Raw genomic sequence first — 25871 nt, forward strand, 5'->3', positions numbered from 1 at the left:
AATCATCTTTAAAAATTTTTTCTATAAGACCACCAATTAACAGTGCCTGTTTTATTTTCTTTACATTCAAACAATTATTAAGTAAAAATTTTTATAATTGTACATAGAAGTCCAGGATCATTTTGACAAATTTCATTAATGAAAAATTAATGAAATTAGTCAAATTAGTGCCCAAAATCCACCAGAGGACTCTCAGCTGAAATGCAATTATATAACATGAATGCTGTCATGAAGAATTTTAACAATTTTTTAATGTATAGATGTCGTAACCTACAGAAAAGGGTCGACGTCGAGATCATTTTTAATTTTGTAAGCTTTTTGATTGTGTTCATTGGTTATTTGTGGAAGTGTTTGCTTCATGTCACCAGCTTTTTTGTGGTTCCTGGACTGGAATAAAAGGATATTAATAAGGAAAAAAGACTCAAAATTTATTTTGTATAGTTTTAATTTTTCATTAATAAGCATTTTTATATTCAGATTAGGATGTAAGAATTTTCTGTTAGGATTATGATAGGTGTTAGGATTAGTGGAGGTAGGAAACAGCACTATCAATGCATTATTGTTGTAAAATTATGTTACATTTAATAGATTTATTATTGTAATTATTGACTAATAAAATTTTACTCCATGATATACTGTATATTAGTTTGAAACTTGTCAATGTCAAAGTGGACTTAGGCCACTTTTAAAATAAACAGCTCATATATAAAATCTGTAACTTTTTTTAAGTATCTTATGACAAATTTTAGGCAAACTGAAAATAACTATTTATTTATTAAATGTTATGTAAATTAAGGTTTCTTAAATACTGTAAAACTTATTTCTACACTGCAGTCTTTAGTTTTAATTTCAATTGCAAAATAACAAAGTAATGCTGCAGGAGTGTTGATGGAGAAACTAGAGATATTTTCTTGGGCCTGAAGAAAATGGGCCCATGGTGGTGCCTACTCCTAGAAAATTGATGGTATTCTTACTAATAGAAATAAAATAAGACTGCTCTTTATTAATAAAGAAACATTCTGTATAATTCATTTGTTTAAAAAAAAAAATAGTCTAAAGGGGCCCACTTTACTCTGTCCCCATACAAGCAAGCTCTTGATGGTCAAAACAAAACATTATATGGTCATACTAGAGATATTACTTTAAACATCAGGATTATCATTAGGAATATGTGAGATCCGAAAGAGGGGAAGGAAATTTTAAAGAAAAATTAGCAAGAAAATAATATTTTAAACTTTGACAAAATTAGTCAGAAAACCGAGATTAGAAACTTTTGTTTTTAGAAAGGAAGTTGATTTCCTTTCCTACGGCCAACTCATGAAATGAGTCAAAAATGCGGCCTTTGCACACGTTACTTGGCTGTCAGAGAAGGCCGATATAAAAGGGGCATTTTTCCATCTTTTGGGGCAGTTTGTCGAAAGAAGTATTGCCACACGAATCACGAAAAGTCATTGAAAGAATTAGCCATATGATATAGACAGAGAATGTCATTAACGAGAGAACGCCATTCAGAGAGTCTGTCATATGATACAGTCATATGAAGAGTTATCCATACAAGAAATTGCCATAGAAAATAAAAGAAAAAGAATGTCCATAAGTAAGAACATTCTCATACATTGAAATATTCAAAAGAACTAGGAAGGTAATATAGTAACATTGAGATCGATGTAAACTCTCTCTCATGCATTAGATTTATATAGGATTGTTAGGTAATTTAGTTAATAGTGACTTAAGTTTAAGTATAATTTGTTATCCATTCATTTGTATATTCTTTAATATTTTTGGTTTATTAAATGTTTTAGTTTTTTTATAAATATGGCCTGTGTAATGATAGATATCCACACTTGTGCCTATTCAAGTTACTTGCGTTCCTCATACTCATAATTTGGTGATTACACGTGTTAATCCGCGTTTAAGAAAACTGATTAACTGGTGTCGGGAATCCTGATAAGGAAAAGGGTGATTATGCGATCATCTAATTTCGCTTTTAATTTTACTTCAAACTGTAAGTCCCTCCACACTCAATTTCTTTGGTAGGAAAGCCATTCTTTTAGACAATCTGAGGGCTACTCTCACTATTAGCTGCCGAATAAGTGATACACGAGTTATGCAAACTCCATATCCCCAGCTAGCCCCTCACAAATGTGTATGATAATATATGTATTGTAGATAAGTTTAGCTGCAAATTATAATTGTATATAATTCTTATGCTATAGAAATAATGTAAGTTACTAGGAAAGACTTTTTAAAAATTATTCATTATATGTTATTAGTGAAAATCACAGAACTGTTGATTTTTTCAGAATTATCAAGGTTTCCATCTGTACCTCCCTCGACACGAAGATTATTAGTTTTCATCAATCCTTTTGGAGGAACAGGAAAAGCATACCAGATATATCGAGAAAGAGTGGTTGCTCTTCTGGCAGAAAGTGATATTGAACATGATTTAATTATAACTGGTACCAATTTTTTTTCTTTTACTATTGATTATATTATCAAAAATCTTAATCATTATTTTTAATTTGATAGCCAGGGCAAATCATGCTAGAGATTTTGTGAACACTGCAGATCTTAGTCATTGGAGTGGTATTGTTGTCATTTCAGGAGATGGATTATTATTTGAAGTAAGTTTAATAACTTTTTGGTTTCATTAGTAAATCAAATTCTGAAACTGATTATATAAGACTGATTCTCAATTTATTTTAACACGTGGAACCTAAAGAATCTATCAAGGAATCCCTATTTCTCTGTAGCCTATCACCATCAAAGCTTAACTATAATTTCTGGTATTTTAACTTTAACAATATAAAGACTATTTCATTTATAGAATAAAAAAGTAAATCAAAAATAGAATGAAATTCAGCACTTGTTTGTTTTTAAAAAGCTTCTGGAATGAAGCAATGATGGTTTCTCCTGTGTGGAGTCAGTGACTGAATGATTAATGTTGAATGTCATATACACAAATTTGGGACCACCAACAAATTTTTCCACCATTATGTATTTTTATTTCAAGGAACTTAGTTTAAAAAACATTTATATAAGAAACAATTTTTAAATTTATAAAATACAGTGGTACCTTGGTACTCAAACTGCTTTGAATAAGTACTCAGTACAGTAGACCCTGCTATAACACGGTAGATATGTTCTGTGTTATATGAATTCCATGTTGTATGAATCACTTAAATACATGAGCCAATTTTAGCCCGGCACATGTGCAGTTTAGGGACTACAACTGTTTGAAAGATTTTTTCCATAAAATTAATTGATTCTAGACTAATTTGACTCAACATTTCCAAAACACGTATAATTTTTTGGGAATAATCCATATAAACTATGCTATAAACAAAAAATTGTAAGATTACTTACTGAGTGTGCACCGTTTAACAACACCATTGCTTAAGCTTGTTTTTGTCGCAGAGCGGCTCATCGAACGGCAGGTGTGTGTTTTCTGATAAGTTATTTTTCTGCGAAAAATTCGCTGAACTTTGGAGACGTTGTTAATAAAAATATAATTTTTATGGCCGTTGAATAATAAATGTTTTTTAGTAGGTCCAGTGCTCATTTAAACTCAACAGTTTGTGTAATATCCGCTATTAGTCCAGATTCGACCAATCCTGTCGTGGCACGAGTCGGCGATGACATTTTACCGTGTTATATGAGTCTCTTTTAGCATATTATACAAACACTATCATAATTTTTTCGCTGTGTTATATGGGGGGTCTACTGTATTCGAATACATTTGGGGAGAAATCACCTGCTACTGGACGGAATAAACACAACCTACTAAACTAAATTTTCAGTTAATAACAAATATTTTTATTTTAACTTTAATTTTGTCAATCATANAATATCTAAAATATGTGGAAAAAAATATATTTACTACAATTGTTTGCTTTGATTTTAATACTTCATTCAATCAAAAAGAAACTGGAATTATTTTTTTAAGCAGGTCATTTAATATTTTTCAAAATATTTCTCCCTGTAGTTTAAGGCAAGATCTCACTGCTTCACAAGATTTTTTATTCTCTTCTCATAAAAAATAGCTTGGCTGCTTGCAAACCCATTCTGTGACCTTCTTTCACACATCATCATTTGATTTAAAGGTACACCTGCCAAGTGTATCCTTCATTCGCTCAAAGATATGGTAGTCATAAGGCAACAAATCAGGTCTATGGTAGGTGTTTGAGGATCTATCATATCTTCTTTAAGATGCTTGAGTTGTGTTTGGCTACAAGGTCTAGCATTGTCTTGAAGAAAATTTATGCCTTTACTCAAAAGTCCTTTGGACTTGATGGCCTTGTACAGTTGATTTTCAAGATCTCTATGTAAGACTGCAAGGTGACCTTATCTTTCTTCAAGAAGTGGACAAGGGTGGACCTTGATAGTCAAAAAAGAATATCATAAACAAAAAACAATGTACCAGGAACCTGTTTCTGGTGTGCTTCTCGGTAAAACGAAGTGTTACAAACGTTTTCGAACTTGTAAGTTCTCTGGAACCTGTTTCCGAGAAGCACACCGGAAACAGGTTCCTGGTACATTGTTTTTTGTTTACTTTAACCCAGTGTAGTACATTGCCGATTTAAAGAATATCATGATGGCTTTGCCTGAAAACCAGTCATTCTGCTTTTCTGTTTCATGGGGATCTAGTATGTTTTCACTCCTTGGTTTACTGCTTATGTTGGGGCACATATTGTTTCATCTACAGTCAAATTCAGTCCAAGGTCTCTCCCTCATGACACTGCAGTTGTTGGAGGCACATTGCCATTTACTCTCCTTCATGGTACTCAGTGAGAAGTTTAAGCACTCCATTCAAAAAGTTGTGTTTTTGACAATGCATTCTTGTCATAAACAGATACCAATTGACAATGAATTTTACTGGGTTTAACTTTCTCTAATGTCAAAAATTCAATGACTGAATGCTGTCCTCTTTGTACAGGCTTACACTGGTGGACATAATTTTCTGCAATAGCAGTGCTCTCAATGTATGCAAAATATTAATAGCCAATGCTTCTAAATACCCACCAAATTTTGTTTTTTCTGTGTGAATGCTTTGTTTTTACAAAATAATTCCAGCATCTTTTTGACTAAACCAAGCATAAATAACCTTAAATTTAATATTGGATGGACTGTAGAATGTTTAAAACTTTGATTTTTTATACATCAAACATATTTTCGATAGTAGTTAATTTCAAAAATTGATACTTCTTTCAAGACTAATTGAAAAAAATAAAGACAGAATTTTATTTTTTAAATTTATCCACATAAATAGTTATTAACCATAGAAAATTTTAATTTGGTTTTGTTTAATTAAAAAGTATATATTTTATTAGCTAAGTTTAAATCAGAAGTTTTGTAGTTATCATGAACATTTTATTAATAAATTAACATTTCAGAAATTATAAAAATATTGATTTGTTTTATTGTTTCAAATATCTAAAATTTTTGAGCTTTATAAAAAATATAAACTAAATAAACTAATATAAACATTTATAAAGCTAATTAATATTTAAATATAAATATTTAATACAGTGGGTGATCGGTTCCAAGACTTTGTTCATTATCTGAATTGTTCGTTAACTGATGATCGATTTACTATAGGTTTTTATGGGAATTTGATTAATTTGTTGTGGAGACTCCAAAAAAATAAAAAATATATACTTTTTTATTTTTTGGATATTTTATTTTTATATTTATTTATTTATTATGTTTATTTATATGTAATAGTAAAAATACATATATATGCAGTCTTGCATTTTTATTATCATGTTTTTTCCATTTGTGGGGGTTAAAGAATCTGTCCAGTGTCAATTGTTTTTCTCTCTTCTTCAAGATTTTTCAGAAGTAATTAATAGCATTGTAATTGTAGATATCCCTAAGCCTATTAACCTCAACCTGGTTTTGATGCTATTCTAAGACCGTTGTTCTGACATCATCCCACTTCTTCAAAAAAAAATGTTTAATAGCAGATATTGACATTAATTCTCTTTTTCAGAAGAAAACATATCTCTCCGAGTTTCTTGGTGTTCTTCAGTCGTCAGATCAGTTTTGGGTTCCATTATGAGCTCTTCAATGTTCTTTATTTCTCAGATGTGATTTTTGTTATTCTTTAAGTTGCTTGAGTCTTCTTGATAATACAGTATCTTTCTTAGATAAGATTGAACTGCAGTCTACTGTAGACCTGTTCAAGCCATACTGCCCAGCAACAACAGACATCAGACATCTGCCCACTTTCTACCTGTGATATTATTCTCTCACCTTTCGAAAATAAAAACCAACACAAAACTTAACGAGTGCCTGCCTGACAGTCTCGCAAATACTATAAAAAAATTGTTTCTGTCAGAAAAATAAATGGCTGGAATTACAAGGGAGAGTTTCAAAGTTCAGAGGAATACAATTCAATCAGTATATACTGGGTTGAGTGTCAATGGTGACGTCTCCCACGCTCCAAAAAGTTTTGAATTCTTGTCTAACGACAAGGGGAGACCAATCGGTATTCATTATTTTCCGTTGCTTCTTCTTGTGTTTGTTCTGTGAGGTGTTCGTTGTCCGAACATAAAAATCTTTCACAAAAGTGTTCATTATCTGATTTGTTCGTTAACCAATCACCCACTGTATTTTTCTTTTTCTTTTTTTTTCTGACTTTTAATTTTGCAAATAGAAATAAATTTGATGTAAAATTAAAAATTTTTTAAATATAGTATCAATTATTTTTTTTGTTTAAAATTAAATGTCTTTTGATTTTATAATTGTAGTTATTGTTTTAATGATCCTTTTAATTGATGGGAATTTTATATAAAAACAATTATAACTATAACTTACACAAAAGTTTTAGTTTAATTTGCATTAAAAATATATTCAATTATATTATAATTAGTATAATTAGGAATGTTTTAATATGAATTTTCTCTTGAGAGTAAAATAATAGGATTTTATATATAATTTTAAATATTAAAAAGAACTATTTTTTAAAATTTGTTTTCTTATTCATATTTAAACATTATCATTAAAGATTGTTATTTATGTAAAGTATCAGGTACTGTATTTGTTGATAATTGTTGCTAGGCAAGCAAATTATTTCATGGATAATTTATTGTTGTTTATTAAATACAATGAAAGTGTTTTATTTCAAAATTGTTTTCTTACTTTAAATTAATTATAATTTTATATTTATTCATAAAACAGTTAGGATTGATATAATTTTAATCAATCTTGATTGTAGACATGATATGTAATAAGGTAAATATTATATTAAGGTTTTTGGGATATAATACTTAAAATAATCAAACACCTTAGTATTTCCAGCAATGAAGTATTTAACAAAACAAAAGCATTTTCGACTATATTTAATAGTCTTCTTCAGTTAAGCCACTTTAAAACGCTATTTTACGTTCGTTTTTGTTTTTAAGTGGCTTAACTGAAGAAGACTATTAAATATAGTTGAAAACGTTTTTATTTTATTAAATACTTCGTTGCTGGAAATACTAAGGTATTTGATTATTTTAAGTATAATACTTAAAGAAATTCTATCCAAAAAACTGATTTTAAATTTAACTTAATAAAATTACTTGTGTTATTTCTAAATACATATAATTTTAATTTTAAAATAATTAATATTTTTGTCATTTCTTTTTTATTTTGTAATAATTTCATCTGTAATTATATAAAGTAATAAGGTTTGTAAATGACCAANACATTAAATTGGCCAAAAAAATAATATCCTTGATCATACATGCAAACTGTTTAAAGAATAATTTCAATTTAAATGGTGCCAGATAACTTGCAGTATTAGTTGTCAGGATATAATATTCAACTTATTGAATCATATTTTTAAAGTACAGTAGACCCCCTATAACGCGGGTTCAAATAATGCGGATTCGTATATCGCGGCGAAAAATCGCGACCGTATTCGTATAAGGACGCTAAAAGAGTCTCCAATGTTTAACAAATTTTTCGCAGAAAAATAACTTATCAGTTATTTTTCTGCGAAAAATTCGCTGAACTTTGGAGACGTTAATAAAAATATAATTTTTATGGCCGTTGAATAATAAATGTTTTTTAGTAGGTCCAGTGCTCATTTAAACTCAACAGTTTGTGTAATATCCGCTATTAGTCCAGATTCGACCAATCCTGTCGTGGCACGAGTCGGCGATGACATTTTACCGTGTTATATGAGTCTCTTTTAGCATATTATACAAACACTATCATAATTTTTTCGCTGTGTTATATGGGGGGTCTACTGTATTCGAATACATTTGGGGAGAAATCACCTGCTACTGGACGGAATAAACACAACCTACTAAACTAAATTTTCAGTTAATAACAAATATTTTTATTTTAACTTTAATTTTGTCATCCATAAAAAAATTTTTTTGAGAAAAATTAAATTTTAGAGTTGTCTATCTTTGTCAGATAAAATTATATTTAATCTGACAAAGATAAAATATTTAATATTTTATATTTAATATAAAATTATATTATTAAGTGTGTCAATAATAAATGTTTATGACACATTAAAATCTATTAAATTCACGAGTTGTTATTCATCAATTCTTAACAATTTCTTCCTGCAGTTTTTCTCTGTGACAAGTTTTGATTGACCTTCCATTGTGAATCCTTTAGTTCAAAATTTCCAGAACATTTGACATGTTTGAAATTTAGGATTAAAATAAGCTTCTAAACAAAGAATATAATCTCACATTAGTAATAATGTGTTAAATTTTACAAATCTATAATATATAATTATATTACACATCTATAATAGATTTTAATGTGTCACAAACATTTATCTACTATATAAAGCTGAAAAACTGGGTTCTGTCACGGTGTACCAAAAATGACCACTAGGGACACCCCTAGCTGTTATTTAAATTAACAATAAATTCAGTATATAATATTTGATGTGGTTTTTTGCATTTTTGGCTGTGTTTTAGTAGGGTACACCATGAGAAAGTCTTTAGGTTCCACATGTTTTATATAAGACTGATAAAAATAAATTGAGAACCAGTTTCAGAAAAATGTTATTTTTATTTGTAATAGGAATTTATTATTTATACCATGGAATGACACTGCTGCTGCTAGAATGCCCACTAGGGGTGTCCTGGGCTACTAGAATATAAGGATTAGAAGTACAAGATGATCTAATAATCTTAATCTTTGTTCTTTGTTTTTTTTTTTTGCCCGGGCAATGCCGGGCTCATCTGCTGGTTAAATATACTATATATCTAATTAAATCACATATCTATATTAAGTAGGGATAGCTGTGAAAAGTAAGCAAAAACATTGTTTTGTAGGTTTTATTTCCTCAACACGAATTTGAGTTAACATAAATCTGATTCTTCATTCTGGTGATGATCACTTGTTTAGTTTTCATGACAATTATATATTTTTCCGATCTGCAAAATTATTTACAACATTAGTTTACCGTATACAATTAGAATACAGGGAAGGGTTCCTCAGAGGCTTGTCATGCATTCGCCGTCTTCTTCTAACTGTCAGGTCAATCCCAATTTCTTTCATTGGCTTCTGATGTTTCCGTTATAAGATCCAGCTGTAGGTGATTGCCTTCGCCTGCTTCTCCAAATGTGCTGAGAAGGAAAAGAGAGCTCTACCATCCACCCTTATTTCTTATATACCCACCCTGTTTCCCTGCTGGGTTTATTGCCCCTCATTGCCTAACGGGTGATGGAACATTCGGGAAACTTACAAACAAAAGGCTTTGTGTCCGATAATTGAATAATACCCAAAAATTGACAAGCGATTGTCACAGTTTAACCCAATAAAATTAATAGGCATATTTTATCACTCTGTATTGCTTATGGATATTTTTTGTTCTTTTATAATGATTTATGCATGCTAGGCTTATAAACTTGTGATAAAAGCATTTTAACTAGAATTTAAAAGTGTATTTTTGGGGGTTTGAACAGATTAATCTAATTTACATTACTCCTTATTGGAAAAATCTGTTCAGTACCTGAACAATTCAGCACAGCCTTCTAGAACAAATTAAGTTTGAGTACTGAGGAATTGTTAAAACCTTAAAACACTTACATCTACAAGGTATACTTTGAAATTTCATACTACAGACTATTTCATTTGACTTTTATTTGATTTACATTAAAAATACCATCAATATCAGTAAAATATTTTAATGAAAGTTATTTTTACATTATCTGAAAGAAATTTAAAATTTGGTATGAATTAAACATTCTATTGGTAATTTTAAAAAGGTTCAGTATGCTTGAAAATATCTTTATTTGAATAAAGATGAAAGTACTCAAAAATAATTTTTCATTTATATTTTCTATTATTCCAGAAGAATTACTGAGATTGTAATTTCTATATATGCATTAAATGTTTGAGATATTATATTCAATTTATAAAATTATATTTTATTCATGATAAAAATATTTAAAGTATTAATTATATAATTTAATTTTTAGTCAATTTTAATAGTATATATATTTATTAAATTCAGGTATTTAATGGTCTTATGGAGAGAGATGATTGGAAAAAAGCGATAAAAATTCCTGTTGGTATTATACCTGGAGGATCTGGAAATGGATTGGCAAAAGCAATCTCTCATGCTGTTGGGTGAGTTAAATATATTTATTGATTGCTGTTTTCTATAACTTTTGTTTTACAGTATAGTCTGAATAAAAATTTACATCAGGAATGCATATATTAGCACTAAAATAAAAATAAATCTGCATTTTTAACTCTTACTATTTAAAAGTTGTTATATTGAGCATCAAAACTATTTGCAGAACATCAAGTACATTAAGTGCAGTTGATTCTTGAATAATACAGGGTTACTTATAATGAAATAGAAATAGATATAGATAATGAAAAAAAAAATACAGTATACATGTATCTAAGTTGTAAAATTATTTTAAGAAAATATTTTGAATAATTTCCTTATCAATAAATCATTAATATCACAAAATTAATTATATTTTACAACAATATCTAGCTGGAAACTTGTCATTCTCAGTTAATATTACAAGAAACTGATAGTGTACTGCAAGGTGCTAGTTCAATAAAATTTTCTGGATTTCTCATTTATGTCAAAAGTTTTATTCAACTCTGATCACATCTAGAGCTTATTAATTAATTATCATTCTCAAAACATATTAAATTTTATTTATGTTAAATATGAAATTAAAAACTAAATAAAAGAAAAATTGACTAGCTTTCATTAAAGCAGACTTGTGGATTATCCGTGTCTCCATTACTGGTGATTAACCGAAATAATCGAGATTATACTGTATATTAATTTTTCACTTATATCAATAAAAATTTTACTTTAAACTGAAAATTATTAACAAGACCAAATTTCTTGTTTTTAAGAAGTAATCTTAAATTTTTATTTCAAAAAGAAGGAACAAACAATACAGATTTATTAATAAATTTACTTAACATAAAAACAAATCAATAAAATTCCAGAAAATTTTTTTTGAGCAGAAATGTATGTGTGCAATAATCTAAACACTATCAGAATCAAAAATATGATAAATTAAAACATTCTACAGAAATATAAAAACTATATTTCATAAATATTTTATCATCAGTAAGAAACGTTTTTAATTACTTATAAACTATCAATTTTTAAAGCTGTAATCATAAATTTCTCAATAAATTTATTATTACTTATAATTAAAACATCTGCATTTATAAAGTTTTCTTGTAATTTGTTTACCTACAAATTTTCTACTTCAAAATTTGANCTAAATTCCTATGTAATGTTGTGATATACTTGTTACTATGAAAAGCCATTTTTTTAAAAAAATAGAAAAACTATTTTTTGAAATTTACTACATATATCATGCATATTGGTACTTAGAATTTGTATTCAGTGAACAAAACTTTATACAGATTGCTAGTTTTATATCCCTTATTGGCAGATTATTAATTTGAACTGTTATCTACTAAAATCTTACCATTCAAGTTTTTAAAGAAGAATTTCTTTTTTATACTATGTAAAAAGATAGATTTAAAATTTTCTATGAAAGTAAAGCTTTGCTTTTTATTAAATTTGGTTGTGATATAAAAAACTAGTTAGGTTTATTTTCATTTATCAAGTGTCAGTAAAAGGCATAAAATTTTTTAATTTGTTAGAAATAGTTTTGGTGTATAAAATACAGTTGAAGTTTAGAATGATTTTTTGTATTGTTTATTTAACTGCAATATGCAGTAGTAGATGTTCTTAACTGGATGGATTATCCTTGAATTTATTAAATTTATAACAGAATATTTGGTTTATTATATTGGTTGCAGATTTTCCTTTATGTAGATTTTGTTAAATTATTATTCAAATACATTTTTATATCATTAATATATTAGTTGGAAAAAATTAGTAAAAAGAAGAATCAAATCATTATTCAAGTTATATTAATCCAGTATTATATTTGCTCATTTTTCATAAATCAATGGGATCCATTGTGTAATTAGTTACCAGCATCAAAGTAAATATCGTTTTTTAAAATATGAGTTTCTTTTTGTATCACATAAAATAAAATAATAAACTTAGTGTGAAATGATTGAGTATTAAGATAAATCATTCTGTTTTTTTTAAAACAGGTTATATATAATTTTGATAATTTTAAACTTAAAATGTAAATATTGTTTCAGTCAAAGAAAATATTTACACTGACAAGCTTTTTTCTTTACATTAGCATTACATTCAAATGACTATTTTAGAAACTAAATTCTGCTAAGGAGATATTTTAGCATTGGAAGATGAATGACTATCATTAAATAAATGAATTTTTACTTTCCTGGCTGCTATATAACAGAAATAAAGTATGGCAATCAGTCAAAAAATGACCTCCCAAGATTTTTACATTTTTGAACTCTGGACCTTGAAACATTGAGAAATGTAAAAAAAGCTGGGGGTTTTTTCTGTATGTATTGATGTTAGTCTATATGAATTTAAATTCTATTAAAAAAAATCATGCATTAATATATTGCATGCTACTCTAAAAATATTTTTAAATAAGTATGTATGAGTTTATTCCTCTTGTATTAATTAATTCTGTATTGCTTTTGATATTTAATCTTCATATTACATCAGAAAAGATTTTAATTTGAAGAAAAACCAACAAAGTCACTAACTGAAAAATTTCTTTTTAAAAAGTTTGTTGATTCTTGGGAAATGAACCTAAATATTGCCAACATTTTGTGTGTTACTTACTACAACACTTGTGAATTTGCTGAGAGAATTTTTTTTATTAACAAACGTTTTCAGCTGCACCTGTAGGCCTTGATCAGGTTTTTAAATTCATTTTTAGAAAATGTTCAACATATATAACATTCCATTTAAATTTTAACTTTTGAAGTATTCTAAATACAAATTTAAAAGGAATGTTATATTTATGGAACATTTTCCAAAAATGAATTTAAAAACCTGATCATGGCCTACAGGCACAGCTGAAAACGTTTGTTAATAAAAAATTCTCTCAGCAAATGCACAAGTGTTGTAAGTTTGTAATTTATCTCTGCTGAGTACTTCTGCACTGTATTTTGTATGTGCTCATATTAGTTATTTAAATTGGCAGCTATGCTCTTAACTATAAATAATTTTTTTGTGATAAAAAAAATTTTCCTTCTGCAGATTTAAGAATTACAGACTGAAAATAAACCTGTAATAGCTGAATATTTTCAATGCAACATAATGAATTTTATGATAAAATTTATGTTAAATAAAGATAAATTAATTTTTGAATGCTAATTTCATTTTAATGAAATAAATAGATCTGTAATAATTTTTTTTCCAGTGAGCCTTACAATACCAATAATGTAATTTCTTCAACTTTGAACATTGTATGTGGAAGAGTATCTCCGATGGATTTGGTTCGGGTTCAAACTTTGGAAGACAATATGTATGCATTCTTGTCCGTCGGTTGGGGAATCATGGCAGATATCGATATAGAATCTGAAAAATTACGAGCAATCGGAGAAGCTAGATTCACAGTTTGGGCTCTGGTTAGAGCATTAGGTATTTAAATTTTCTCTCAATTATTAATCATCTTGAATGCAATTAATTCTTTGGATGTTATGTTATTTTTTACTTTTCCTCTGTTATATATAAATAGAGGGAAAGTAAGGTGATTGGTCAAAAAATGACCCTCCCCAAAATTTTTACATTTTGGACTTGGTACCTTGAAACATAAAAAAAAAAAAAAAAAACCAAATCAGAGGTTTTGCTATATGTATGGACATGATATTGTTTTGTTCATCCACTTTGAAGCTTAATAATAACTTGTGTCTTTTGTTGAAAATTTCTGAAGTTTAGCAGGGTGATTTGTATCCTGTTAGTCCCCTAATAAATTTGTGATTTGTATCCTGTAGTCCCCTAATAAATTTCAGTGGTTAAAGTTTCAAGGGATGGGAAAGATAATGGAGATATAACAAATGTCCATCACTAAGTTGGACTTAATGAAGATTTTACTCATTATTAGTATTTACAATTCATAAAACTCATCTCTACCCTCAAAATTAAGCTTTTTGCCATTTTATAATAATTAATAATATAAAAACCTTTTTAATAAAATATCATAACAGATTATGCCAATTTTCAACTTTTGGCAGGAAAGTTACATTGTTGCATATTTTAAACTCATGATTTTTGATTTATTAATCTAATAATAAATTAACCTTTTATTTTCAATGTGTTTTTCAACTAAATTTTATTGCAAAAGAATCATGTAATATATAACATATCAGAGATTAACCAGAAAATACATATATAGATATTTTAATTACTCTATAACACAGTCATTATATCTGTGTTAGTTATAACCTGGTTTGAGTTTACGGTTATAATGAGAAAAATGCCTCAACAATTTTAATTTACATGTATTTTCATTTCTCATGGTTATAATAACTGTACTCCACAGACATACTAAGCAAATTTTTGGTAGTTGTGCAAACACAAACATTTTTAATTGTCCAAATAGTAAGAAATGCAATACTGAATTTTTGTAAGAGATAAAACTGAAAGGGTTACTTAGTTTTATGATGACTGAATAATTAGTTTTACAACCTGTATGAATTACAGGCCTATTTATCACTTAACTTTTCTTTTTGAGACTATCCCTTGACTGGCTTCCAGCCTATTTTTCAATTTGCCTAACTGTCATTATGATTGTAAAATAATCCCATACTCTAATTAGAAACAAACTCTTCTATGAGAAAAATGTATATGAAGAACAGAAAATATCTCTGTATATGAAAAAGTAGAAATTATTCATGAGTTAGAACATGGTGCTAAAAACATCAAAGTGAAAGTTTTCTTTGTCATCTTTGACAGCATCAGCATTATGGAAAAATAAAGCAATTGTCAATTTTGAGATTTGAATATATAAAGACCAATTAATAATATGTCCAATTTCAGTTAGTATTGATATTATCTTTAATTACAAAAAGTAAATTGTTTAATATTAATTATAATGTAGTTTTATTAATAGTTATATAATGTATTTACATTTTTTTAATCAAACTTATTTAGAATAAAAATTTAAAAGATAAATTAGTAAAATCTATCTTTTAAGTTTACAGTGGCATAGCTACAAATTTTGCCACCCACAGGCACCCTCTATATGTTTGCACCCAAAGCAGTTGTCTATTTTCCCCCTAGTTATGTCACTCCTCTTCATGGATATAATGAGGAAAACCTTGCCAGTCCCCTAATGCTTGTTATAACAGAGTTCAACAGTATTTGTCATAAAATTACAATTTCAATGTATATATATATGCTATATCCTCCTAAAATATTTGAACCCTGCTTAAAAGATATATATCAGACAACTAAAATTAACACCAGAACACATGCTGAGCTTACCTCAATTTAATACTCAAATGCTTTCAGCCTATTCTTATAGGCCATTCTCAGGAAACTATCATTCCACAAATGAACATTAAATATCACGAGTATTCGAAATCTAAGTTTTCAAACATTTTAAATAATTATTACATTAAACCATTAAATATTAAATAAACAACTTACTAATACATTATATAACCAAACAAATGTAAAAAATAACATACTATATCGAAAATACATTAAACTAGTTAAATCAAAACCACCATATCTTTTTACGGGTTTTTAACTCCCATTTCTTTTTCTATTACATATTTCCAGGCCATTGGGAGAGCATTTGCGTCTTTTGCATTTAAGCAATTATTGTTCACTTTACTCTTATATATTTCTATCTTCTCCATACTCAATGCAATCGTCGGAGAATGGACTGTCTTAACTATTCTCACTTTATCCCATTTCACGTTTGCTCCTTCTGTTTGTGCGATAACTGCCAAAACTGTGTTGTTATGTCCTTTATTCACGTCATATTTGTGCTCTTTTAAACGTATTGCCAAGCTTCTTCTAGTGACCCCAATATAATCTTTTGTCACTCCCAATTGCTGATTTTCAAAAGGAATTTTATAGACCCCAGGTTTATCTTGCATTTTTACTTCATCTTTATCATTCCTTAGCAGTCTGTATATGTTTGGTGCTCTTTTATACACCGTTTTCGTGTTTTTATATCTACTTAATTCCTCCATCACTCTCTCCATACTCCTATTGTATGTGAACTTGTTGTTCCTATCCCTCCTATCATCTTGTCTGCTTCTATGTTGTTTGTAACTCTTGATCAATCTTTCAGTTGTGGTTGTTCTGAATCCTAAACCTTTTGCCACTTTCTTAATTCTGTTTATCTCCCTAAGTCAATCTTGTATGTTAGTGCAATACAAGAATGCTCTTTTAATAAGTGCCTTGAATGCTGATATCTTATATCTAAACGGATCATTTAACCATGCTGGTATAAGCGTGCAGTGGTGCAAGCGTGGGTTTTTAAGTACACAGCCATTTGTATACTGCTCATTTTAAACTTTATACTAATGTCCAGGAAATGAAGATGTGTCTGGCTAGATGCTGTTCTAGCTTTATCCTTAACCCATGACAATTGTCATTTATTGCATTTAAAAATTCTTCAATCCTTCGTTCGTCCTTTCAATTATTAACACATCATCCACGTATCTCTTGTATAATATAATGTCCTCTCCAAATGCTCCTATGACATCCTTTTCCAGTTGACGATCTACCAATTCACATAAGAGCCCTGACATGGGACTTCCCATCGGGACACCTTTCTTCCATTTGTACGTCACCCCATTGAATCCAAAAAACGAATGGAAGCACATCAAATCTGCTAGTTTATTCAAGTCCTTTATATATGCTGATGACCCTGGATTATGCTGGATCATAAATTCGATAAGCGCATTGAAGCAAGAAGTTAGATTCATGGATGGGTACATGCTTTCAAAATCCATTACTGTTCCTACTTCATCGTTCATTAAAGCCAAATCTTGTAATTCCTTTACCAGCTTATTGGGATCATGCGCCATGTACATATTATCCTCCATTTCCTCATAGATGTACTTTTTTAATCGCTTCTCCAGTATAAACGTTGGTGCATTGCATCTTTCAACTACCGGCCAAACCTCTTTGTTCTCCTTATGCATTTTCTGGGTATTCGGGGGGCTAGGATTATGTGATCTTTTTAAGAATTGCAGATACGTTGCAAATGGTGTTCTCTCAAGTGTTTTAACTTTGTTATCCATTATCATTACAATCCTTTCATCTAAAATACCACATTCAGTCTTTCTAATATAATCCTTAATGGCTTCATCATATCATCTTTCCATAATCACCATTTGCTTAGTCTTATCTGCTTTTGTTAACACCAGTTGATTCTTGGCTAGCCACTCTTTTGTGAACTTTATATTCAACCTTTCTTTACTTTGTACATTGTGTTTTTCCTTTTTTGTGAATACCATCTTCCATCTAAAATAATCTCTTTCAACCTCATTAAGACCAGTCATCCCTCTTTCCATTTCGGCTGTTGTAGTTTGGAACATAACTGGGCCCATTCCCTAACACTTTCTCTACCTCAATCTGGTCCCAAAGGATGTATATCAGATTTTAAATTTGTTGTTTAAATAACTATACAGTAGAGCGTCATTTATCCGAAAGCGCTCCAGTCAGACTGTGTCATGCCGAATTGAATGTTTTCGATACTAGATTAACTTCCAAAATATAATTTTTTTGTTTTATATTTTTCAATACATTTATTTTGTTTGTACAAAATAAAGAAATAATTTTTAACAATACAATAGCCACGATTATTATTTTAAAAAATTTACGTTAGGCTTAACATCGACAAAAATTAAATGCGAAGCGACACACAAAGAGAAAAATTTCAACCTGGGAAGGGTAAATATAGTAAAGCCTCGAAAACTCGGCACTCGATAACCCGGCACTCCGGATAACTCGGCCACACTCTGGCAGGGCAAAAAAATCCTTAGTTAATTAATTTTCATGATAAAGACAGCTTTATGCCTCATAAAGTATTTTTTTGAGGTCTGTCTTATCAGGTAAATTACTGTACAGTGTATTCATTAATTTTCATTTTCATGTAGTAAAAGGCTCTATGCCTTCATAAAGACGTATTTTTCCTTTGTTTAAGGGTATTTGGGCAGTTTATTCTCTGTTATATTCTCAAGTAAACAATACATACAAGTACAGTACAGTATTTTCTGAGGAAACACTCATACTTATTTTTTTTAACCCCATTCCCGATAACCCGGCATTTTCACAAGCTCGGCCACCCTTCGGTCCACATTAGGCCGAGTTTTCGAGGCTCTACTGTATATTTTTTCGTACATAATCAGTTAGGAACTGGGGGTTGTTCAGATAACTGATTATGTATGAAAAAATATATTAACTCTTCCCAGGTGGAAATTTTTCTCTGTTGTGTGTCGCTTTTCATTTAATTTTCATCGATGTTAAGCCTAACGTAAATTTTTTAAAATAATAATCGTGGCTATTGTATTGTTAAAAATTATTTCTTTATTTTGTACAAACAAAATAAATGTGTTGAAAAATATAAAAACAAAAAAATTATATTTTGGAAGTTAATCTAGTATCAAAAACATTCAATTCGGCATGACACAGTCTGACTGGAATGCTTTTGGATAAATGATGCTCTACTGTATTAATTTTTAGACACTAATGTTAGTTGTAAGAACTCATACTTACAACATTTTCAACAGCTTCAAATAACAGATAAGAGTATCGTATGTAATCTCCCTTCCCAAGATGCATTTAACTATAAACTTAAATTTGCTCATATAATACATACTGTGATGTGTTATGATGTAGCACATATTACAATGACATTATTATAGTTTCTAATACATATTTCTTAAGAAATAAATATATCATAAAAATTTTCATTGCAGTTATATTCTTATACATATAACTAACACCTTATTCTTGCTGAGAAATATAAATTTATTCCAAACAAACATTTTCAACCTGATTTACAGGCCATCGTCAGGTTTAGAACCAAATTCGAATTAAAAGATTCCATCAATGGAATACAAAATTAAAATATTAAATATCCAACGGAGTAACATAAAACAAAAATATAAAAATGTAAAAAATGTACATAGAAGTATTAAGTAATACAATTATTATGACTGGTTAGAGCTCTTATTAAACTTCTTAACTATAAATTTCCATGCAGAGGGAAGACTTTCTGCATCCCTCGCATTTAAACAGCCTTCCTGTATTTTACTCCTATAAATCTGCAACTTTTCTGCTGTCAACGCCAAAGATGGAGAAGATAAAGGTTTTATGATGGTTGCCTCATTCCATTTGACTACAGATCCTGGTGTTTGTGCCATTTGGGACAAAATCGTTGCATTAGACTCCTTTCTGATATTAGGACTTAGAATCAAGGAACATAGTTATGAACTCCTGGTGGTTACTCCAATGTAGTCTTTTTTAACACCCAATTGTATATTCTCATAAGGTATTCTATAAACCCCTACTTTCTCTTCCGACTTTATATCATCCATATCATTCCTGAGGATTTTGTATAAATTAGGGGCCCTTTTTGTAAGCATCCTCAAACCTTTTCTGCGAGCAATCTCTTTCATAACACTATTCATACTTTCATTATATGTAAATTTTACGATTCCAGTGGGAGCATTTTTAAAAGACTTTTTCTTGATGTTCACTTCATACTTCCTAACCATTCTCAGAATTGCACTTTTTCGGTAACCTAGGGTCTTGGCGACGCTTATTATTCTATTTATTTCTTTATTCCTGTCTAGTATTGTTTCACAATACAAAAATGCTCTTCTTATTAAAGCTCTGAAGCTTTATATTTATACGGATCCTTGGATTGGGAGGGAATATACAATGGGCTGTGGGATGGTTTAATAAAAATGCTAGTGGACAGGTGGCCTTTTTTGAATTTAATACCAATGTCTAGAAAATGCAGATCCAAGGAACTCTTCTGCTCCAATCTTAAAATAAGGCCATCATTGTTATTATTGATCTTATCCAAAAACTCTTTAATCCTGCTGTTATTTCTCCATAATATAAGTAGGTCATCAACGTATCTGCTAAAATACATGATATCCTCCTTAAAACCATGAAAAATTTTTCTTTCCAGTCTTCTAACTACCAATTCGCATAGGATCCCTTAGAGCGAGCTTCCCATAGGGACCCCTCTTCTCTGTCTGTAGCTCTGCCCATTAAAAGCAAAACAAGATTCACGGCACACCAATCTAGCCATAAGCTCTACTTCCTTGGTATAACTAAGCAACTCAGAGTTATTGCCTTATAAGAAATCCAAAAGCGCCTCCTCGCATGATTCTATCTTTATTGATGGATACATGTTCTCATAGTTGAAAACAGTTACAACTTCATCCTCCATTAATGCAATATTTTGCAGATCTTTGACCACTTTTATAGGATCACGTGCAACTAGAGTATCTGTGCTCAGCTGGGAGGATAAATACTCATGCAACTTATTTTCTAATACAAATGTGGGACCTTTGCATTTCTCTACAACCGGTTTTATTTCTTTACCATTTTCATGTACCTTAGCGAAAGCAAACAAACTAGGTGTTCCAGGTCTAGGGTTCCTGCATTTTTTGAGAAAAGGCAAAGCTCTGGAAAGACTCCATCTTTGGTGTTGACAGCAGAAAAGTTGCAGATTTATAGGAGTAAAATACAGGAAGGCTGTTTAAATGCGAGGGATGCAGAAAGTCTTCCCTCTGCATGGAAATTTATAGTTAAGAAGTTTAATAAGAGCTCTAACCAGTCATAATAATTGTATTACTTAATACTTCTATGTACATTTTTTACATTTTTATATTTTTGTTTTATGTTACTCCGTTGGATATTTAATATTTTAATTTTGTATTCCATTGATGGAATCCTTTAATTCGAATTTGGTTCTAAACCTGACGATGGCCTGTAAATCAGGTTGAAAACGTTTGTTTGGAATAAATTTATATTTCTCAGCAAGAATAAGGTGTTAGTTATATGTATATGTATGATTTGCTGAGTACTTTATGATATTGCAGTTATATTCTGTTGAAATATTATAGAAATTGGTTACAGTTACGGAAATACATACATTAGTAAAAAGCTATAGATTGATGAGGGATATTATATATCCCTCATCAATCTATAGCTTTTTACTACTAATTTCTTTGTTCAAATTTTATGTTTACAGAATTTATTGAGTATTTACAATATTTGAAAACATTTTCTCTGATTTGAATCTCAAACTATGTTGCACTTCAAGTGATTTGTTCCAAAATACATTTGCAGGAATTGGATGATGATGATTAATTTTTAAATTTTGTTAGTGAGGAATACTGATGACTCGTGTATAACTGTATTCAATCAGATTCAACACTCTTAATTTGTTTATGCTGGTTGTCATTGGGTGAACCATCACAACCTAAAAGTTCAGTCACAAAATGTTTAATTTCTGCCAATTTTTGCAAATTGTCAAAAAAATGACATTACACATTTTGTTTTTTGGCATCTTAGATCAATTTAACATCAGATATTTCCCTTTATTCTATTTCATTAATTTTTTGTGTGTCTGTTCTCTTAAAACATAATACAAAATGTATTCAAAAACTTCAAAGTGGTGCTTGATTATTGAAAATTTCAGATTACAAAACATTTTGTATTTTCACAAAATTTGATAAGTTACATGTGATCAAAGCATTGTAAATATGGTTGTACATCTAATACCAGCACATGCTGTATGCTTCAGATTTGTTTATAATACTCTTTAATCAATTTGAAGACATAATGTTACCATGTATATTCATGTTTAATCTGTAATGTTTTTGCAGGTATCTCAAATTCATTATTGTGCAAAACAAACAATTAATGCCTGTTCACAGTATACACACATGATTTTTCTGGTATGCTCTGAGGGTGAGAAAACTGTTTTTAGGTCTGCTGTCCTGTGGGAAAAAATATATCAGTCATGTTACTCAATATAAAACGTGTGCTAGCTATAGTGAAGCAATGTTTGTTCAATGTAGACTATGCATCGGTTACTGAATTACACTACATAGCATTTTGAGAGCCTCCTGACTTTGCAGGTTTTGATGAGACATTGTCATAAGAAAAAAACATCTTTTAGGATCAGACATGAAATCAATTCATTCAGTGATTTTGGTGTAAAGACACATTAGGCACAAGAAAGTACCAGTAAAATTATTCAATTCAATACATACAAACAAAAATGCTGTAAGAATATTCTTAATCCCATAGTTTACCTCATGATATGTTAGGGTGTAGTGCAGCAGTGCACAGAAGTTCAAATTTTATCTCAATTTCCACCTGGGGTCTTTAGTGCACTTTGTGTCGAAATAAATTCCAATTCATGGAATACTAGCATACCAGGTTATTATTGGACAATCCTAGATTATTGGTTACTTCTTAGATGGTACAGAATAAATCTCTGTACTTTGTACATAGAAGTACTATAAGAATCTTTCTAAAGTAAGACAAGAAACATCACAATTAAATAAAGAAATCACTCTAACATCACACTAAACCATAACTAATCAGTACAATATACTGTATATTGTACTGATATGTTGTATTGTACTTTGTATATTGTATTGATATGTGTATTGTACTGTATATGTTAAGCAGTTGCGGACACAGGAGTGAGAACATTGTAATAAATTGCTGACTGGCTTAAGGATGTCTCTTTGAGGAGATGGAATCATCCATAATTGACAAACAACATCATATTGCAAACACTACCCATGGATATATGTACAGAATGTCACATGTCTGAATCAATAAAAACATCCTATAAAAATTATTTATGTAAGCATAATTTAACAAAAGCTCTCAAACACATTTTTTCTTTCTAATTTCTGAAGTATAAATTTAGTAGTGATATAGCATATGTAGAATACTTTTAAAGCTTATTCTTTTTGTTCTTAACATGTCTAGGCAGTTAGATATTTGTTCAGGCATCAGGAACTCATCATCACACTAATCAAGCAATAGAAACTTTTGATAGTTTTCCTAAATGATCATTAGTAATGACTACTCAAAGAAACTATAAAAAGTTAGAAATTATCAATAGTTAGAATGTGCTATATTCCAAGTGTGATCAGACTTTCATCACTCTGAACATTATAAGACATTGTTGACATTGCAGAAAGATTGTAATTTGCCAAAATTACAATCAAAATTTGTTATATCTTCAATTAATGTACAATGTTTAGAAATAAAATATATTTATATAAATTGTTTATTTAGGTTTAAGAAAATACAGAGGAAGACTGTCTTATCTACCAGTTGCTGGAATGAAAGGATATTGTAAGAAAAATGAACAGGATGAATGGAAAATAGAAAGAAGTAAAACCATGGATGATGGTTTTCAATGGCATAAAAATTATACTAAAGAAAATGGAGTTTGTGATGGGGGTTTATCACGACAAACAATCGGAAGGCGATCTAAAAGCTTTATCGCAATCAATTCTGAAGAAGTGACTCTGCCAGAAGCACACAATGTATCACAAGTTGAAAAATATAATTATACTAGCAATAATTTGGAGGAAACATATAATCCTATTTTTGAAGTCTCAAAAGATGAAAACATATGTGATACAAAAGAAAATGATCATCTGAAGGAGAATCAGTCTGCAATTAGTGACCAACAAAGTTCTACAGCTTCTACCAGTAATGCTGATATGTATTGTTCAAAACTTCCATCACTTTCAGCTCCATTACCAGAAAATTGGATAGTAGAAGAAGGGGAATTTGTATTAGTGTATGTTTCATTGCAAACTCATCTTGCTTCAGATGTATTTATTGCACCAAATGCAAAATTGGATGATGGTGTGATGTGGCTGCTAATCATAAGAGCAGATGTCTCCAGAGTTCAGGTTATAAACTTTCTCACTTGTTTACAAAGTGGAACACACATTGATAATCCATATGTTGATATGATTCCTATATATGCATTTCGGTTGGAACCATTTTCTACAGATGGTTTTCTCACTGTAGATGGTGAAGTTATTAAATCTGGTCCCATACAAGCAGAAGTATTACCTTCAATTGCCAGGGTAATGACACTTTAATTTTTCTTGTCAGTATTAACAAAACTGAACTAGTGCCTCAAACTTACTTGAATTTTAACTTTCATAATTTAAAATGGAATATTACTCTAGCAAAAATTAACCTTTTTTAACTAGAAGTTTCTTGTAAATATGTTGTTTGCTATTTTTGAACTATTTTATTTTCTAGTCACAAGAGATTATAATTTTGGCAAAATTTCCTGTCTTTCATTAATCTTCCCATTTTGAAATTTTTGTCTAGTATTAATTGATATATAATTACGTAGGAAGGATTTTGATTTACATGATGTCGGCATGACATTGTAAGTAACTGATTACTTTGCTTGTGTGCAAAATGAAAAATTTATATTAACATTTCTAAATTCCTATGTAATGTTGTGATATACTTGTTACTATGAAAAGCCATTTTTTTAAAAAAATAGAAAAACTATTTTTTGAAATTTACTACATATATCATGCATATTGGTACTTAGAATTTGTATTCAGTGAACAAAACTTTATACAGATTGCTAGTTTTATATCCCTTATTGGCAGATTATTAATTTGAACTGTTATCTACTAAAATCTTACCATTCAAGTTTTTAAAGAAGAATTTCTTTTTTATACTATGTAAAAAGATAGATTTAAAATTTTCTATGAAAGTAAAGCTTTGCTTTTTATTAAATTTGGTTGTGATATAAAAAACTAGTTAGGTTTATTTTCATTTATCAAGTGTCAGTAAAAGGCATAAAATTTTTTAATTTGTTAGAAATAGTTTTGGTGTATAAAATACAGTTGAAGTTTAGAATGATTTTTTGTATTGTTTATTTAACTGCAATATGCAGTAGTAGATGTTCTTAACTGGATGGATTATCCTTGAATTTATTAAATTTATAACAGAATATTTGGTTTATTATATTGGTTGCAGATTTTCCTTTATGTAGATTTTGTTAAATTATTATTCAAATACATTTTTATATCATTAATATATTAGTTGGAAAAAATTAGTAAAAAGAAGAATCAAATCATTATTCAAGTTATATTAATCCAGTATTATATTTGCTCATTTTTCATAAATCAATGGGATCCATTGTGTAATTAGTTACCAGCATCAAAGTAAATATCGTTTTTTAAAATATGAGTTTCTTTTTGTATCACATAAAATAAAATAATAAACTTAATTATAAATTTATGATATTGAAAAATAACACTATAACACTGGCTTGCTTTTATTCCATTTTGATTGTTTTGAAATAAATGAACATTTCCATTAAAATTCTATTCTTGTATATAAAAGTTTTATTTAAGCAAATTATTTATATATTGTTTATATAGGATTTTTACTTGTTTTCTCATGAGTGCTTTCAAATATTAAATTTCTTTGCTTCTTTGACTTGGTGCTTTTTATT

General features: G+C 29.2%; 1 protein-coding gene across 1 annotated transcript in view; it reads left to right on the forward strand.

Annotated features, from left to right (window-relative positions):
* Positions 1–25792, forward strand: part of LOC111642211 (sphingosine kinase 1-like) — a 56963-nt gene extending 31171 nt beyond the window's left edge. Inside the window, exons 2-6 of the mRNA XM_023388511.1 lie at positions 2304–2459; positions 2530–2624; positions 10475–10590; positions 13773–13993; positions 23663–25792. Of these exons, the coding sequence (XP_023244279.1) occupies positions 2304–2459; positions 2530–2624; positions 10475–10590; positions 13773–13993; positions 23663–24486 (1412 nt within the window). The 3' untranslated portion in view covers positions 24487–25792. The remainder of the gene's footprint in view (positions 1–2303; positions 2460–2529; positions 2625–10474; positions 10591–13772; positions 13994–23662) is intronic.
* Positions 25793–25871: the final 79 nt, after the last annotated feature.

The sequence above is a fragment of the Centruroides sculpturatus genome, unplaced genomic scaffold (genome assembly GCF_000671375.1).
Source record: "Centruroides sculpturatus isolate CEXI.00-Female unplaced genomic scaffold, Cexi_2.0 scaffold1630, whole genome shotgun sequence".
Taxonomy (NCBI): Eukaryota; Metazoa; Arthropoda; class Arachnida; order Scorpiones; family Buthidae; genus Centruroides; species Centruroides sculpturatus.